This window comes from Struthio camelus, chromosome 10 (genome assembly GCF_040807025.1).
Source record: "Struthio camelus isolate bStrCam1 chromosome 10, bStrCam1.hap1, whole genome shotgun sequence".
Classification (NCBI taxonomy): domain Eukaryota; kingdom Metazoa; phylum Chordata; class Aves; order Struthioniformes; family Struthionidae; genus Struthio; species Struthio camelus.
The window spans coordinates 7,718,498-7,736,324 of record NC_090951.1 but is presented as its reverse complement, the minus strand read 5'-3'; the positions used below and the strand labels follow the sequence as shown (position 1 = coordinate 7,736,324).

At 37.9% G+C, this 17,827-nt stretch overlaps 1 protein-coding gene across 14 annotated transcripts in view; it reads left to right on the top strand.

Moving 5' to 3' along the window:
* WWOX (WW domain containing oxidoreductase) overlaps positions 1 to 17,827 on the top strand; it is a 525,216-nt gene that overhangs the window by 132,114 nt on the left and 375,275 nt on the right. For 11 of the 14 annotated variants that reach the window (XR_011143339.1, XM_068956305.1, XM_068956313.1 and 8 more), the window contains exon 8: positions 3,129 to 3,393. Coding sequence is in view for 13 of the 14 variants with exons in the window: in XM_068956305.1 (XP_068812406.1) it covers positions 3,129 to 3,393 (265 nt within the window). In the remaining variant the exon portion in view is untranslated. Of the gene's footprint in view, positions 1 to 3,128; positions 3,394 to 10,141; positions 14,886 to 16,149; positions 16,635 to 17,827 lie in introns of those variants that run through there. The other 3 variants (XM_068956315.1, XM_068956317.1, XM_068956316.1) reach the window with 3 other exon arrangements.

The window sequence follows — 17,827 nt, the reverse complement described above, 5'->3', positions numbered from 1 at the left end:
ATTTCAGTTAAAGTACTAGATGCTTATCTTTCCTATTGCAATGAGAATTGCAGTTGCCAAAAAAGACAGTATGAGGTTTTGCCTTATTTCAGACATGCTTGTGGTGTCTGTTTAGAATTGTATTAATAACTGAAAAGAAGGACTTCATTTAAATAAGAAAGCTAGTTATGCAAAATGAATGGCTCCAATTCTGAAATTTAGCATGTATGAACCACTTACTGGCTTCTGATTTGGTTCAGGGACTGCAGGATTAGACTCATAATGTTCAGCTTTAAACATTACTGTTGATTTCTGTTTCACTTTTGGTTGTATGTAAGAGCTTTAGCAAAACAAAAAGAAAAATGTGTGAGTGCTCTCCCCCCGCCCCAATATTTCTGAAATGTTTTAGTGACCCAGAATGAAGCTTTTTTTTTTTTTTTTTTTTTTAATCATGTTTCCATAAAATGTAACCCCAGGGACCTGGTAGAGAGAGACCAGCCAAGGGTCAGGCTGAAACCTTTATCACTTCCAAACACAGGGGCTTATGGTATAAATGACACACTGCAGATAGATTTACTTTTACCATTTTAAATTTAGGATGGCTGAAATGAAAGGAAGCAATAGAAAATGCTAGTAATAATCCTCCCCAGTGTTAAAAGACATGAAATGTCTAGTAATTAGGTGGTAACAAAATCTGGACACCCTTATCTTTGCAAATCACACCAGGTTTGTGAAAGCAAGTAGCAGAGTCCTGTTAGGAGTGAGGGAGGCTACTGCGGGGCAGGCAAGATAGCTCCAGAAATAAATCTGCCAACTCCAATCACTTGCCAGATGTGGAGGCCACAATGGGATACGTATAAATGAGCTGTTATTTAATGGGAGATTATGTTGAATTGTCAGCTGCTTGTTCCCCTTTGTAAGCTTCTATCTCACACTATTTTAAATGACACCTTTGTTTTTCACTGTATTAAGTGCTATGTATAACTAGAGCTCATATCTCTGCACATCTTTATCTTGTTTTTAAAAACATGTTTTAAAGTGCTTATTGCTAACTCAGTAAGATTAGCCAAAGTTCATAGAAGCGCATCAAAAGAAAGAAAAGAAGGAGCAATCTCTGTTTAAACAGAATAATGAATGCCACTAGTTGATTTCCTTTCTTTAAAGGGATACAATTCATGTACAAATGTCATATCTTTACATTTAAAATGATCCTTGTAAATGACTGTTTTTTTTCTCCTATCTGTTTAATGGCAAGAAGGCTGAGCTAAGGAGTTTAGACGTTAGCTATTATCGTGTAGTAGTACTTTCTGACCTACTTGAGAGCTCTGAGCCTTAAACTACGTTGTAAAACAGAAGTGTTGGTATCTAATTACTTCCATAAACCTTGGCTGAATCTTTTTGCTGGAGTCAAGACCCCCTGTTAGGGGAAAAATAAAGTCCCGTTTTTGTAGAAAATATTATACTATACCGCTGCAAGGCAAAATATTTATTTGCCTCTCTGGTTCTTCATTCTCTTTTAGTTACTTCTCTGGATTCAGCACAAGTGAATTCTTTTTAAATTAAGCTTTTAGGTAGTTTAAGCACATCATATTAAAATCAGAATAATAAGTAGGTTGACTTTCCTCCCGTCTTTATTTCTGTGCAGTTAATTTGATTGTACGGCCCTTATCCACCTGAATTCAATGAGATTGCCGACCTAAGTAAGATTGACTCACATAAGCACGCTTGCAGGACTGGGCTCAAAATATGCCACTGTGTTTCCATTGTGCAGTACACACAAAGTAGTTTATTTATAGAGTATTGTTGGGCGTTCTGAAAGGTTACTTGGGACATGAATATATGAAATTCCTCCCAGAATAGGCCTGTTAATTTCAGAAATGTATTTTATCTTACTGTGAAAATTATGAAAGAGGAATTTGTTGTTGAAATTGAAGTGCTAATTCTGCAAGATACAGAACATCCTGGATTCCTCTTGAGTTCAAATACTATATAGTTGCTTTTCTCTGGGTGTGTTATAATTCTGCTCACAGAATGAATGTAGAAATTCCAGCTGATCTCTTCATTTCTGGGCATGAGATACAAAATTAGTAAAGATATTTTGAAACATATTTCTAGTGTGTACTATAATTATGTTTATCCCTGCGCTCCCCAGCTGATTCTGAAAACTCTGAGTATCTAAAACATCTTGCTAAATCCTTTTTATTTTTAGTAGCACTTCTGAGTGGAACATAGGTCTGGAACTAAATGTAGGATTATTTCCTAATATTAACATGTATGAGTAATTTGATAAATCAAACTTGTAAGAATTGGAAAAAACGTTATCTGGAAAATTCCTTTTCTTCATCTAAACGTCTTCAGAACATTCACTACTTTGTTATTTCAAAAAAAAAAAGGGGGGGGGGGCGGGAGGAGAAACAAACAGCTGGTGTTTAATGACTCTGTCAGACCCAATTAAAAAACATCAACTAGTTACTTTGATTTGTGTTCAGCCATGCCATGGGTATACTTAAAAACATTATACTCTGCCAGAACTCATTTTGGCTTTGTTTACATTTATCTTTTAAACATATAAGACTATTGATGGCAAGTTACCAAGGTTATAACCCCTTTATATTCATCAATTTTTAATCTAAAAAAGAGTCTAAGAGGCAGTGAGATTCATCCATAGTTACTTGAACACTTAAATGAAAGTGTACAGTACATGAACACTGGATGGAATAATCAGGGGAAGGGAAGAAGGGGAAATAAAGGAAAGAATGCTGGTTTTCTCTGCTTCTAATGCAGTTATTTCACCTCACATTGTTTACTGTAAGGTAATTGTGCTTTTGTGGGTCTATAGCAAAATCGTTTTTCTGGATTTAGAAGAATGTGATTCATAAACGATGTACAATGTCTTTACATCATTAAAACCCTTTCTGACTTGTTTTAGATATCATTTATTTCTGGTATTTCAGTAATTCTTCTGCCACATTTTATGGGACTATTCCTTTGGCCTCAAACAATTTCCCGTAGATATCTGCAACTCCTAAATAAGCTGTTGTTTTATGTTGGTTCTGGCCAAGCTCTACTCTATTGTCTACATTTTATGTTGTTCTGAACGAGAGCGAAATTAACTCTGGGGTACCTGAGGCATGTTTACTGTTTTTTAGATTTACAGATATTAAAGACTCATCTGGAAAACTTGATTTCAGCCTGCTTTCTCCATCTAAGGAGGAGTATTGGGCTATGCTGGCCTACAATCGTTCCAAGCTTTGCAATATACTGTTCTCCAATGAGCTGAACCGGCGCCTTTCTCCCCATGGGGTGACGTCTAATGCAGTCCATCCTGGGAATATGATGTACTCCTCGATTCATCGTAACTGGTGGGTGTATACCCTGCTGTTTACCTTGGCTCGACCTTTCACCAAATCCATGGTAAGTGAATTATTTACAGTGTTTTACACATCTTTAGTTTGCAGGTCAAGGGAGTGAGGTTATAAAAATCCACATGTATGTATTTGCTTTAATCTTTTGCCTTTTATAACTGCAACCTGACTTCAACGGCAAACGTAGCGTTGAGATAGTGAGTACTCTGGAAAAGGATACTTGAACGATTTTAGGTCAACGTTGTCAATCTTCAGTGAAAGTACCATGTTGGGTAGAGTATGTGACTTCCTTGGAATGTATGATTTTAGCTCGCTGTGGTTAAGGTAGTTTTATATTTAGGTGTGGGATAGTCTAGAGTGCTCAGTATATGTAAACCATCAAAAAATTGCTTTGGTTTTTAAGTGGAATATGCTTAACTGAACTTTTTTATGTAAACAGATGCCCTCGTTAGAAAAGATGCTACAGGCATTAGTAATGACTGAGGGGAAGTGCTTTCAGTGGAAAAAGCACCCTCACTCTTATTCAGAAAAAAAGCAATGATTTTCTTGATTCTTTTTATACGTACTTTGTGCATCTGTGTTTGGCAGATTTATATATTGGCAGTATTATATATAATATATATATATATATATTATATAATATATGTATTATATATATATAATATATAATATATATATTATATATATATTATATATATATATATATAAAATATATATGTGTATTATATATAATATAATATAATTCCAGCATTTGAAGTAAGTTAACGTTCACTTTTAAAATGTTTCACTTTTAAAACTTTTGAACGCTTAACTTTTAAATTCACCTTTAAAACACACTTGTTTCTTCTGAGACAATTCCCAGCTGTCTTGGTTTTAAAATATACTTTGCTTAAAGAAAGAAAATTCTTGGGTTATGTTGGAAGACAGTGGATGAAGACAAATGCAGTCCATGAAGCCAGATTTGCCCATCTGAGCCTCTGGAGAGTGAGCCAGTAATGGGTTTTAAAGATGCGTCAGCACCTGCCTACCTCCAAGCGTCAGTGGCGCATAATTTTAGAGAACAAACCTTTTCTTTCTATATTCATTTTCAAGCAAATGAGTACTGAAATGGGTAGATTATTACAATCTGACGATAGTATTGCTAGAATCATAAGTTAGCGTGTAGATGTCATGACTTGAATGGATTTTTAGTGTTACCTACATTATGTGTCTCAATTTTCTAAATGGGTCTGCCTTGCTTCGTAAGAAAAAATGAGAGTTTCTCCTTTGTCTCCCTTGGATTTTGGTTTGGGACCATGATGCAAAGAAAGGCTATGCAGTTCTTTCATAGCCCATGTTATGAGGCTTCATTATATAGGAATGTGCAGCAACTCCAGTGCCGGGAGAGGGTTACTCTTATCTCTCAAACCTCTCACCTGGGTTATTTATAAGGAGTCTGAAGTTGTTTGCTGGGTATAGGATGACTACTTCTTCACTGGAACTTGGTTTACTTTTAACCTTATTGACTGTTTCTTATTCCTTACTCATTGACAGAGACTAGTATTCCCAAAGGTTCCCTGGCGGCGGGGGGAGCACTCCCTTGAATGTTTGCAGCTAGGAGCCAGGGAAATGGGACTAATTCCCCATCTAGCTGTGGCAATTTGTTCAGGCCCAAACCAGGCCCCTTTACAGAGGATTCAGTGACTGATGTGAGTGGTGTTACATAACTTATTGTCTCCTCGAGTCAATGATACAAACTTCATTGTCCTCATCTGAAAAAAGAACAGGGAAGGAATTGTTGAGAGAGGGAGGATCCATCCTTACATAGTTTAATCTGCAGCATAACCTCCAGTAGTTAGCAGATCAGTGATGTGACTTGTATATTTAGCAAAAAAAAAAAAAAAAAAAAAAAAAAAAAGCGCTAGTACATTGAAATCCAGTTCTTACTTGGAAAATGACATTCATTTTAATTTCCGTGGGGTACATATAAGCGGAAAATGCATCTAACCAGGTTTAAAACCGTGCTTACATGTCCGCAAATGAACAGCTTCTTGAACAATACCAAATCTTCAGTAACACGCTTGAAGCAAAACACAAGCACTTGTTGGGGGGGCCTGCGCGCGGCGCCCGCGAGCGCCGCCTCCGTGAGGCGGGCATGGCGCCTTCCCCCCTTGAAGCGAGGCATGACACCTTTCAACATGCTCTTTGACCAGTGCTTTTAAAATTGCATCTCTGCTGTGTTAGGGAGAGTTTATACGACAAATTCTTTAAGTTTTCCTTAGAAATTGGGAAGTGCACGGTAGCAACCTACAGCGGAAAGAATCCAGTCTGGGGAAGTCTTGCGAATTAATTTAGTTTTATTTACTCTGGTTTCACAAAGGAACCTTTTGTGTTTATTGCTCAGGTAAAGTCATGCTTTAAGAAAAAAAAATAAACTACCAGAGTTCATTTTAAATTCTTTAAATCAACTGACAGATTCTTTTGATAGTATCTATTTATTTACTTGTGGTGAGTAAAAGAGAATACAGAATACATCAGCATCAAATAACAGCGCACCCTAGTCCAAGACTAATTGCTTCAGGAAGTCCTCCTGCATTTGTATTTATTTCACGGGGGCTTTTCTGAATGTTGCTGTGGTGGGTGTGGGGGAGGCTGGCATGAGTCTTGCAGCTCATAGTCTGATATGAATTGTCATGTTCCCCCTGCAGCTTAGCAATGCTTCCACTGCCAATAAACCTTAGGAAAAAAAGTACGCTTGCTGGGTACGCGGACAAGCTAAGCTGAAATTCTCAATATGGCCAGCGCCTGAATTTTTCTACTGTAAGATTAGAACTGCTGATTCCCCCTTCTTGTGTTATCACTAACCTGGAATGGACTTTGTAGAGGATCTTTCCATAGGCCTCCTCTCACCTCTCTCTGGCAGCTCTCCCCAAAGCTCAGGTGAGTTTTTTGGTCAGGATACTGAGTGCGTGTCTTGGAGCTGGAAGCTGCTGTCCTGAGGTGGTGAACTGTGTGTCCGTGTGTCTTGCAAGGATCTCTGCATTGCACAATGCAGCATGATGCAGCAACATTTCAACTCTCTGCAGCTGAGCTGGGTCTGTAACTGGAAGTGAGATATCCATGCCAAGGTTACATGGAGAGAAGTAAGGTATTATTAGTTCGGGCAAAGTGCCAGGCAGCTATGCCTGTGCTAGCTTTGCGCTCTGAGGTGGTATCTTCGCCCTGAAGCTCCTTCCTGCCCGGGGTACTGCAGAGGCTCCTGCAGCTTTGCAGGTATACACACACGCGTGCACATGTATATGCACATGAATATACGTGCATACACACATATGTGCTGCGGCTGCAGATATCTGATAACTGGGGCCTTTTTGCAGTAAAAGCTGTTAAGAAAAAATATTCAGAGCTTTAATTTGTATTTCACAAAGCTAGACTGACTTGGTGTTCTGGGAGTGGTGGGATAACGCAGAGTAACGTTCATAGTTACAGCTCTTTTGGGAACTTTGAAGCTAGATGCAGGAGGAAATCGGAGCATACTTTTGTTTCCCTGCTAGATCATGCAGAATAATATAGTTCTTCTGACGTCTGTCCTGGCTGCTACTTACTTCTGAGAGCATTAGTTTTCACAGCTTTGACTTAGCTGGCGTCATTTTCTGTAACAGTTATTAAATTATCTACCTAAAGTTCATTTACTAGAAATCATAGCAGTTGAGTAATTATTTTGTTTTCTTTCTGACAATGAGCAAACATATTCTGCGTTTGAAAACCTTTTTTTAATGTAGTTACTCAGTTCATGCTTGTTAAATAGCTCCAATTTGGTAGATTACCATGTAGCATTTTCTTCAGAAATGCATATTACTGCATACTGTGAACCTCCGTTTTGGGGAGAGGCACGCGGCACTTGGAGGACTCGGCATGACAGAATTTAGCTCAGGAAACGCTGCCTGTAGCTGTTTGCATTTAGCTGGTTCCCTGAAGCACTGAGAAGCAGTATCCTGATATCACACTTCTGTCTTACTTTTTTGCTGTTGTTTGCTGTGACTACAGTGACTCAATTTCAGTAACAGGATGCTTTTCATGAAGTCAGGCTGTTTTAAGCTTAAGAAATACTATTGCAGATCACCAGTTTGATAATATGAATTTCAAAAAAAAAAAACAAAACCAAAAAACCAAAAATCCCCAAACAAAAACAACAACAGAAACCAAACCTGCCCTCCCTTTGAAGTGTTACACCTTTAGGTACCTAACTGTAGTTGTTTCTGTAAATGGTTCATACCTCACTGAAAGGAAAAAACGCAACTGCATACTTCCAAACCTGTTTCACGATACCCTACGTTATAAAGATTATTTATCCTGATTATAGCAAACCTTACTGTGGAATCACAGGGAATTGTCTGGTCAGCTTTTGAAACATAATACAATATTTACGATGGCGGTGGTTACAGGTATGCAACAAATGCTTGTAAGTAGAGCACTGGTGACTGAATGATTCCCTCCCGCAGCATCTAAAATCTGCAGGAATTGGTTAAACGGGACTGGAGAACAAGTAGTTTTTGATAGATAGGAATAGTTGCAAATAAATTACCATTTCATTATAGCAGTAACAGTAGCCCTAATCATGTTCAAAGGGCCTCTCTTTTACTTATTATTATACAGTTACCCAGTAGAGGAGCTTGCTTAAAGGTAAATTGAAGCAAATGCCCACTGTAAGTAACAGAGCGGAAGAGGGCCTCTGAGGGTAACCAGGTAGGCGCCCAGCTGCTTTGAGTCGAGGTCTTGGGTGGGTGTGCGTGTGTTCTTCAGGCATCTACAAGGCTTGTGAGTTGGCTCAAGACCAGTACGACTATGTGGCTTGTTTTGTTTTAAATTAACACTAGTCATTCAGAACCTGATTTGTTACTAGTTACGTACAAAATGAAATGAATTGATTGTAAGTTCCTAGCTTGAGCTGAATATATTACATAGTGTCACCCCCAGATGATTTTGTCAGGGTACAATGACATATAAAATTAGAAGCCGAGTGCTATTATCACACACTTGCGATAGTCTTACATAGAACCAAATATTTTTGTTGGCAGGTAACGAAGCAGAAAGAATATCATGTGTTAGAGTAGCAAGAGCTTAACAGATGTTTCAGTGAACTAAATTTTCAAATCCTTTCACATTAAGAAATGGCCGGGGTTTATAGAAGTTCTGAGGCTATTGGGTTACATTTCCTGTTGCAGTGCAAAGCCAACCATTGTGCTAGAGTTTTAGCAGATGTGTTACCCCCTTTTAATGGTTGGGAATAAAACATTGGTTCTGTTGGTGAGGTATAAATTACAACTAGAAAAGCTCAACCTGTCACACTCTTAAACCCCAGTTAGCTATAGTTAGACCGTTCTGCCTTTCATTTTTCAGTGTTTAACAGGCTGATACTTGACCTGCTTTTTGATCCCCTCCCATAAGACAGCAGCTTTTTAGAATTAGATTTTGTACTTAAAACATTTACCATTGAGAATTACAAGGAATATTTTTAAGGCTCCCACAAGTCTTCCGAGTGTCTTAATTTTAGGTAAAACAATGAAGTCTTGTCATTCTGCTCTAACTATAGGAGTGAATTTAAATTTCATGTGATGATTTGCACTCATGCCTAACACTAACTCAGAAATGCAGTTCTGGCAAGAAGTGGATCTGTGCCTATAAGAGTGACTTGCTTCTGCCTAATGATCACGTCTGTCTGCGCTTGACGGATGTCTGAGAGAGACCTTAAAGTCTCATCAGCTCTGTTCTCCTGTAGAGAATCTGGCAGTATGTGTATGTGCATGTTTCAGACTAAAATTTCACCTGTGTTTCCTCCTTACGACATTGCTGAAAATGCACTGGGTTTTCTTGAAAAGCAGCAGGCAGCTCTTTTTGAAGAGGACTTCCCAGTTTAGATTCGCTCAAAACAGCAATTTCTTTTCTCAAATGGAGGTTTAGGTAGGGAGTGAAAGAGCAAAGGAGAGCAAAAGGGGACTAATTATCTATTGAATATTAGCATTTGTTGTAGGGTTTACTATTTCCTTTGGAGAGTATATAAATTGCATATGCAGTTCTCCTGTTTTATGGATTAATATCTAGAGCGTTAAGTGTTGGAGCCATGCTGAGCAATAATACAGGTTCATGGGCTGCATCTCTAGTAAGACAGAAGGACAGTTATTTTGTTGAACACTGACAGCATACACTTCCCTGCAGAATACTGTCACCGTATAGAACTGACTGAATCAGATAAGAGGAAAGAAGGCAGATGGGGATGTTTAAAAAAAAAAAAAAAAAAAAAAGCCAAAAAGTAGTTGTTAATCATTTTGGAAGGATAGCGGCAAAATTCTTCTGTATTTTTGGAATTTCTATATCCTATCTAGTAACAGAAGCTAGTGTATTATCAGACTTAACTGATATATATCAAGTCTCTGTTCAAATAAATATGGCAAAATCAGTGCCCCATAACCCTCAGCACAGGAAGGGAGAGTCTTCATAAAAACCTCTCCGTGCACCCAACAGACATGCTGAGACATCAGTGTGCAGAGCAGCTCTCTGGTGAGGGGGCCCAGCCCCGGGATGTGCGGTGTCCTGCACGCTCCCGTCGCTCATTCTGGAGCAGCTCTGTTACATCCCACAGATGTGGGGGGGGGGGATTCAGAAATTTCTTCCTCTCTCCCTAGGTCCTTGCAGAGTTTTGTTTTATAATGTCCCACCGAGTATGTAGGCTGCAAGACAGGGACACGTTTGGTCCATAATGTTTTATACTCCAAGTAATGACAGTAGAATTTGAAGTTAAAGCATATTTCCCTATTTTTCAGCCTGAAAAAGCCTTATTGGATTAGAAAGGTATACACACCTTGTGGAACGTGTGCATACAGGTTTGTGCTTCCCAGAAGTGCTCATCTTCTGTGCAGCCTCGCATCCAGCCCTGTCTGCTACCTTACTGCCTGCTGTTTCAGCTCCAGGAAAGATTGGCCTCATAGTTGATTAACGCCACAGAGCAGAATTATTTCTTTCTGAAACTTATTAGAAAATAAGTTTTACATGTAGTTATTCTCATTTCTTGCTTCAAATTTTTACACCATCTAGAAACAAACCTTCTTATTGAGGAATGGGAGGGGGAAGGATTTGTAGGTTTAAGTAGCATTGCAAACAAATGATGAGTGCTTAACAAAAGATTTTAAAAGTAAATCCTTTTTATTTCCACACTCTGGTATGATTAATTTGTAATTTCTTTCTTGTATGACAGTTCCAGACTTTTAACTGCCTTTGCTCAATTGCTTTCCTTCACTGTAGTTTTTTACTGTGTTCTTTTGCAGTCTGCCAAAGATTTGGTCTCCATTTTTTCCTTATTCCTTCTTTTTTTCTCAGCTTCATGTGCAGATCTGAACTGCAGCTGAACTGCCATGGTGTCTCTGATCTGTTATGCAGCATTGGGCTGCTCAGAGTGTAGCTGGGAAACCTCAAGAAAGGAAATTTCAGTTGTATTTGAGTGTTGAGGTGTTTGGGTGCCAGGCAAGATGTTACAGTCTGGCAAGAACAGCTGAACACAGGACATTTAGCCTGGGCAGCGTGACATTTAGCCTGGGCAGCGTGCTCTAGGTTGCCCTGCTTGAGCAGGGAGGTTGGACTAGATGATCTCCAGAGGTCCCTTCCAACCTCAACCTTTCTGTGATTCTGTGATTGGCTTTTTCTCCATTCGCTTTTTGTTTTTTGGGGGTTTTTTTAATGCCATTACTATACTAGCTATGAGGGATTTGCCTTGTCCTTGCAGTAGCGTTCCTGAGATGTTTCTCATACCGAAATACCGTTGTTTGCTTTATTTGCTGCAAAAATTGACGATCTACTGCAGTAATTAAAAACAAGCAAGGTATCAATTTTCCATGGGCTGCGACAACTAAAATTTAGAACTGTGAGTTGGAAGAGACCGTAATAAAGAGTTTTTATCTACGTATGTAGTGCAATTCAGTACTTTCAAAATACTTTAAATTCTGAGGGTTTTCTGATTTATTTTGCATATTTTTGTATGTTTAATCTTTTTTTTCCCCAAGTATTACAGGGAGATGTGGGAGTAGAATGAAGATTAAAAAATTTGTAAAAGGAAGGATTCTCCTTATGGGACTCTGTATTTTCACAGTGCTCTGTGAAACTGTATTTTCATATTTTTATACTGTTTGCCAGGGAAGAAAATAGCTAATAATAGCACTAGACAATATTCTGGATTATCTACAGACAACCTCTGTACAACCTCTTGGCCTCCCTTTCTCCTCCTGCCTGGTTAGAATTACCTTCTGCTCTCTCCAAAGCAGATGTATGTTACTTTGCCACAGGGTAGCATGTTAAAACTCTGGTTACCAGCTATTTTGCAACATTTTGGGTTTTGTGGAATGTCAAAACACAAAATATTTTTCCTTTTGTAGCTTGTATAAGTCTAGTATTTTCTGACAGGAATCATTCAGAAAACAGGAAAGCATTCAGCTTTGTTAACAAAGATTGGGAAAGAGTGTAAGAGAAACAACGAGAAACGTCTCTAACTGTGTTACATATGAGTTGTATAAATCAATAAATTTACATGTTCAGTTTTTTAGTATCTTTAGCTAGCAACACAACTTTTGCTGGGAATAATGTAGGTTAAAATCTAGCAATATCCTATATAAATAGGCAAGTAAACTTAAATGTCTTGAAGACCTTTTTAAAAATTGAAACAAATTGGCTCTGCTTTTTTTCATGCATTAATTTGATGCTAATGCAAGGATGTGGCTGTTACCTTAGGAAAAAAGCAGCTCTGCCTTAAAGTTTTATGATATATGCAGGCCCAGGTCTTTTTAATGCATCTCTGAACTGAACAAGGAAGTCTTACTTTTCAACTAGCATTCGTTGGCCCAGTCTTTAACAGCCTCCAGACTGTGCTAGTGCACGTTATGTTAAAAACTTCTTTTAGTCCACTAAACACAAGGGTGCTTTTATAGAAATAATTCTACACTTCTGCTTAAAAAGGATTTAATCTCTGATCATTTTCTAGCCTAACTAACAGTGGAAGCTGCTAGCTCAAATGAGTTTGTGTTCGCTGAAGACTCAGCGTGCACGTACGTGCGCCAGAGCCCTCCCTCTGCCCCGGTGCGTCACTGGCCCCGCGCGTCCCTCCCTTCGCAGGTTCCCCGGGTCCTGCGCATCAGGCGACTCGGCAGCACTTGTTACCCTGCGGGTCCTCGTTTGGGTGCCCGAGGAAGGTCACTTAGACAATTTGCTGTAAATAACAGACTTGGATGCAGACCTCCTTAGTTAGAGGCTAGCACATTAATCACAGGATTATTCATTTTCTTTATTAACGAGAGTAATAGAGATAAAATTTTTATGAATGAAATATCGATAATCAAAAGCGGAGTCGATGCACTGGAGTTCATTTGCAATGATCTGTAGCTTGCATTCTGAAGAGATTATCGTCTCAAATATTCACAGCAATAAAATTTGACTTTTAGCTAGCAGTGAGTTGCTAATCACTTTTTATAAAAAGTAGACTTTAAGAACTATTTTAAATCAATATGACTTTTAACTTTTTGGACAGACTTATAGCTACTATGCTATATAGCCAGCAAAAAAATTAAGCGCAGCCAAACGTAAAGCATGCAAGGCAGTTCAATTTAGCTAGGCATTTTCACCTACGGAAATTACTGGGCTATAAGTGACAGTAAATGTGAAAACAAAGCCTATGTGGGTTAAGATGTACAACAGCAGATTTGGGTTCCAGTTAAAACTGTTGCTATCTGTCATATTGTTGAAGACAGGAGAACATCTTAATGATGGGGGGGGGGGAGAAGGGGTTATGAACTAAGGCCTGTAATAAGTAACTGTGCTTCATTAGTGTGCTTTCACTTTCTCAATTTTCTTCTCTTCAGTCAAGTTTCATATGAAGTTTAGAGAGCAAGAACTGGATCATTTTTGGCTATGAATTTTTAAATGTAAATCTTCTATTTATTCCTTAAATGAGGAGGAGTATTTCAAGTCCTCATGTGTCACTAAACCTTGAACTAGGGCGTTCTTGTCCATGCTACTTGACTCCTTATGCATAATGGCTCTTCTTATTTCCTTGTATTGTATGTCTTCTGTGACGTGTGACCGTGCACGAAGGCACACACAGACACACGCACCCAGGCACACGCACCCACCCCTCTGCTAAGATACTAAGCCTCCTACACTGCTTATACTAAGTCTCCTAGCCCCTTTAGAAAGCAAAATGCTGATCCAGACATCTGAAATTCTGTTTTGGACAAAGTTCATTTTTTTTGGTCTCTTTATCCTCTGAAAGGAAAACTTCTATGCCCAAATTAAAAATGGTAAATGATAAAGATGATGAAATTGCATAATCAAACATTGTTAGCCTGTATCACTTAGGGAGCATAAATCACAGAGTGATATAAATCTCGTGGATTCCAGAACATGATTTATCTTTCCTTACATTTTTTGAAGTTGCTATTTATGAATGAACAGATGTTCAGGAAACCCCAAGCTTTCATTGGCTGTGTTTACAATAGATGAAATACCAAACTGCTTTAAAAAAAAAAAAAAAAGTGTAGATCCTATTTTACAGAACAATCATTTAAATACTATTTCTTAATTGGGGATACCGTGCTTAGTAACATTAATATTTCCCTAGATCTGATTGGATATCTGAGTTGCTTTGCCATAACATAATCTTTTCCTTTCTCTTTATATCATCTTTGAAGAGGTGCCATACCACTTTAAACAGTTCACCAATCGGTTTCATGTGATGGGTTCTCTTTAATCATTTACATTCAGAGAAAGTCAAATATTCCTTACGAAGCCAAAGTAATCTAGCAGAATGTATAGTGTTTGTGCAGCTGGGTATCTTATTTATTTGAAGTTCTCAGGGAAATCTCTTCTGACTTTACAGAAAAGATGGAAGAGTAAACAGTAAGAGTGTCCAAGTAATCTGAGCTAGAAAGTCCCTTCTTTTAGAGCAAAGTCATTAAAAAGTATATTTGCAAGGTCCAAAAAAAATACGGTATATTAAATGCAGAGTACTGCATAATGTTTTTTTAGTATTCTCACTACTTCTTCATATATGCGTGTGTGTGTGTATCTATCTAAACAAAAAATATACTTGGGTTTTTAATATATTTAATATTTCTGGATAGCTGAGCACGATAGAAGGCTGTTTTCCTGCAGAAGAGATTCATCTGTTTATATTTTTACTATCCTTATGCCTTCTTTCTAGGAAAGTGTGTGTGAGTTTGTAAGGGAAGGGAAGAAAGAGGGTATATATACTCCAGAACAGTTAACAAAATCAAAAAGTTGTCTTTAATTTTATGTAGGTTTTGCAACCAGCATCAACGTGAGGTGATGTGTGTCCTGCCTCTGCCCTTCCTTTTCTTAACCTACTGTGTTAATCCTTAGGTCCTCTCTTTCTCACTTTTCTCTAAAGATGAACAAAGTACAAATGTATGATTGCACATTAAATATCTAGAATGTAATATCTTAAAGGGTTTTTTAGTATTTATGTGATTGAGGATTCTTTTTTTTAAGAAGAAAGGAGGAAGATTTGGCAAAAAAAGTTGCTTGTATTGAATCCATTTGTCAGTTGAAATATTAAAATATTTTGTTACATGTGTTATATGGCCTGATTCTGTATGATTTATTTGGAATAAAGTGTCAGAATACACTCATTCACTTTGGGGGAAAAGTGACTATAATACTGAATTTATCATGCTCAGTTCAGTATAAAAAAGCACAGCAAACGAGTCAGTACTTATTCATTTCACAGTAATCTGTATGAGGATTGGTAATGAGAAAATTTGTAGATTTACTTATCTGTTAAAGTTTCCTTGGAGACTTACAAGGCTTGAGTCACTTGGATTTTCCAGTCACTTTATTTTACTGTTTCTAGGAAATATTGAGAATCAGTTCCTTTTTGGCAAGCAGGATGACAGTAAATGGAAACATAGTCAAATTCCATTCATTATTTTAGTGACACCATGTTTTTGCAGTTATTAAATATCACCATGGATATAGCACAATATTCTGTGCATGCAAAATAAAATCTATAGAGGGCGTATTGGAGGAATTTTATTAATTGCAAAAACATTGCGTTGAAATGAGATGAAGATAGCACTGTTGGATGGTGCATCTTATTTAAAAGTAAAGTCATTTTTGATAGATAGAGAGAATCTTGAAAAACAGGACTGACCTGTCCCGAATATGCAGGATACATTTGATAGTGCTGTGGACCTCCATCTCTTTTAGCTTGCCTGTCTTAGGAGCTGGTATTTCCAAAAAAAAAAAAGTGTTCTCATAAGTGTACTACTTCTGTGGGCTGTACTTTCAACTTTTATATTTTTAAGAGGGATATTGCTATCAGTTCAGAAGAATGTTAAGCAGGTATAGGAGTTGAGCCTTGCTGTGAGCTTTCAGACATACCTGTTCCTGTAGGGTATCTATTGCCTGAAATTCACTGAAACCATTTGGCTTAGCACCGGTCACGTAATACTGCTTGTATATATTGCAGTATAGCATGAACATAAATTAGTAGTAATATATACTTAAATGAAAATCCCCTATTTACAACAAGAACTTGAGACTTCATTTATGGTCTCTTGGACCTCATCTCTAATGGTCAATCTCAAAGCACCCCTAAACTATAAGGAGTCAAGTATTGTGCTGTTGCTGGAGAGATACTTTCCTCTTCCTGTTAAACATATGTTCTCAAGCATAACTTCAGTGTTATGAATATGTTTAGACATTCATGTCCAGCTATCTTTAACATTGGATCACACCATTGCTATTGTGCTTTTTCTTTTGTTTCCTCTAGATGACTGTGCATATATAAATGGCTGACTAGACTCCTAAACTGGTTGTGAAAGTATTTACTCATATGTTGAGTACCAAATTTTGTTTAAAAAGAGGAGATCTGAAAAACCTTCTGAACTGGCGTGTTGTTTGTTACTTATTTCAATTTGAATGCTATACATATCCATATGAAAATACACTGAAGAATATCGAGTTTACAAACTGAAGCATAAGAATACTTGCAAGTGTTGGGATTAAAGTTTTCACTTGAATTTAACCCTCTTGACTGTAGGGTTTGTTTGTTTTCTTTAGGGTTACTTTGTCACTGTAATCTAGTAATGAATGTACTTTTTCTTTCATTTTGTTAGAAAATTGGAAATGCTATTTCTTCACACTGAACTACGTTACTATTAAAATGTTGTCCTGAAACGTCAAACTTACATTATGATGAATACTACTAGTACAAGAAAACTAATTTAGCACTTCAAATAAAACAACTGTCTTGGCAATTTTTTATGATAATGATTTTGTAACAGTGTCACTTAGAATCTGCTTGTCTACTCACGCTGAATAGTTCATCCCATCCCAAAAAGTGCTGCTGAGGCGCAAAAGCAGCATCTCCAAAGGGATGCCAGGCATCCCGGTGCTCGTTGCCCCGGTACTAACGAGGCAGGCAGCTGTCGAAGAGGCTCCCTTCCACAGGACAGCAGTGTTATGCCTGTGCCAGAAAGGAGCTTCTCCGCTGCCGTTTCCCTAGGCAAAAAGCTTTGACTATCAGGGTGCACGAGCAGGTGGGCAGGGGCCCGGAGCAGCTGGACACCTGAAAAGTACTTCCACGCTTCCTCTTGTGGATCTGGGCATGTGTGTGTTAAGAGCTGGCTAATAATCTGATGGCATAAGTGTAAAAACTTATGATTATTTTCTGTATCCTTCCCTGCTGTGAAACAAAGGCTTTCTCAGAAACACATTTGTTTTGATTTTTGTCACGATATCATAAGTAAATTGAAAATGAGTTAACTTGTTCTGCTAAGAAGCAACATATTACCCTAAGCTCCATGGGCAGAGAGCTAGACTGAGTCTACTTTCTGAACTGGTCTGTATAAAGTGAGCTTAAATATCTCTGCTTTTGCACAAAACACAATGACCCTGCGTTTGCGAGAAAAGTTTGAGTTGGGTTCTTCCAGTCCTTTGATCGTAAATGTATGTGAATTTCCAACTTTTAGATGAATTAAAGCAAAGTATCAACACAGCTGGCAGTTCCACTTGTGATATAATACTTTTTGTCTCCTTGTAACGGTTATGTCTCTAAAGGAAATATTTTATATAAAAGAGTCTTTTTATCAAAACAACATCTGGCCTTATTTTTGATGGCTAAGTGAAATTGGTCATTATTCCACTACATGTATTTTTAGTCAAAAAATGTGACATCTGAAATGGCCTTTAGCTAAGGCCTAGTTGTGCTCTTCAGAACGCAATCTAGGCTGTTGCTTACCTTGGAGAACCAAGCACTAGGCATACATCCTAGTACCAAGTACAAAACATACTGACAGTTTGCTCAACCTGCAGGAACAGCAATACGTGCTGCGATTAGGTAAACTTATCTTGAAGAGGCAAAGACTTGAAAAACAGACAATAGTAGTTAGACTGTCAATAGAGCCAACCTTTGTGATTAGCTTTTAAAAGCTATTTTGAAAAGATCT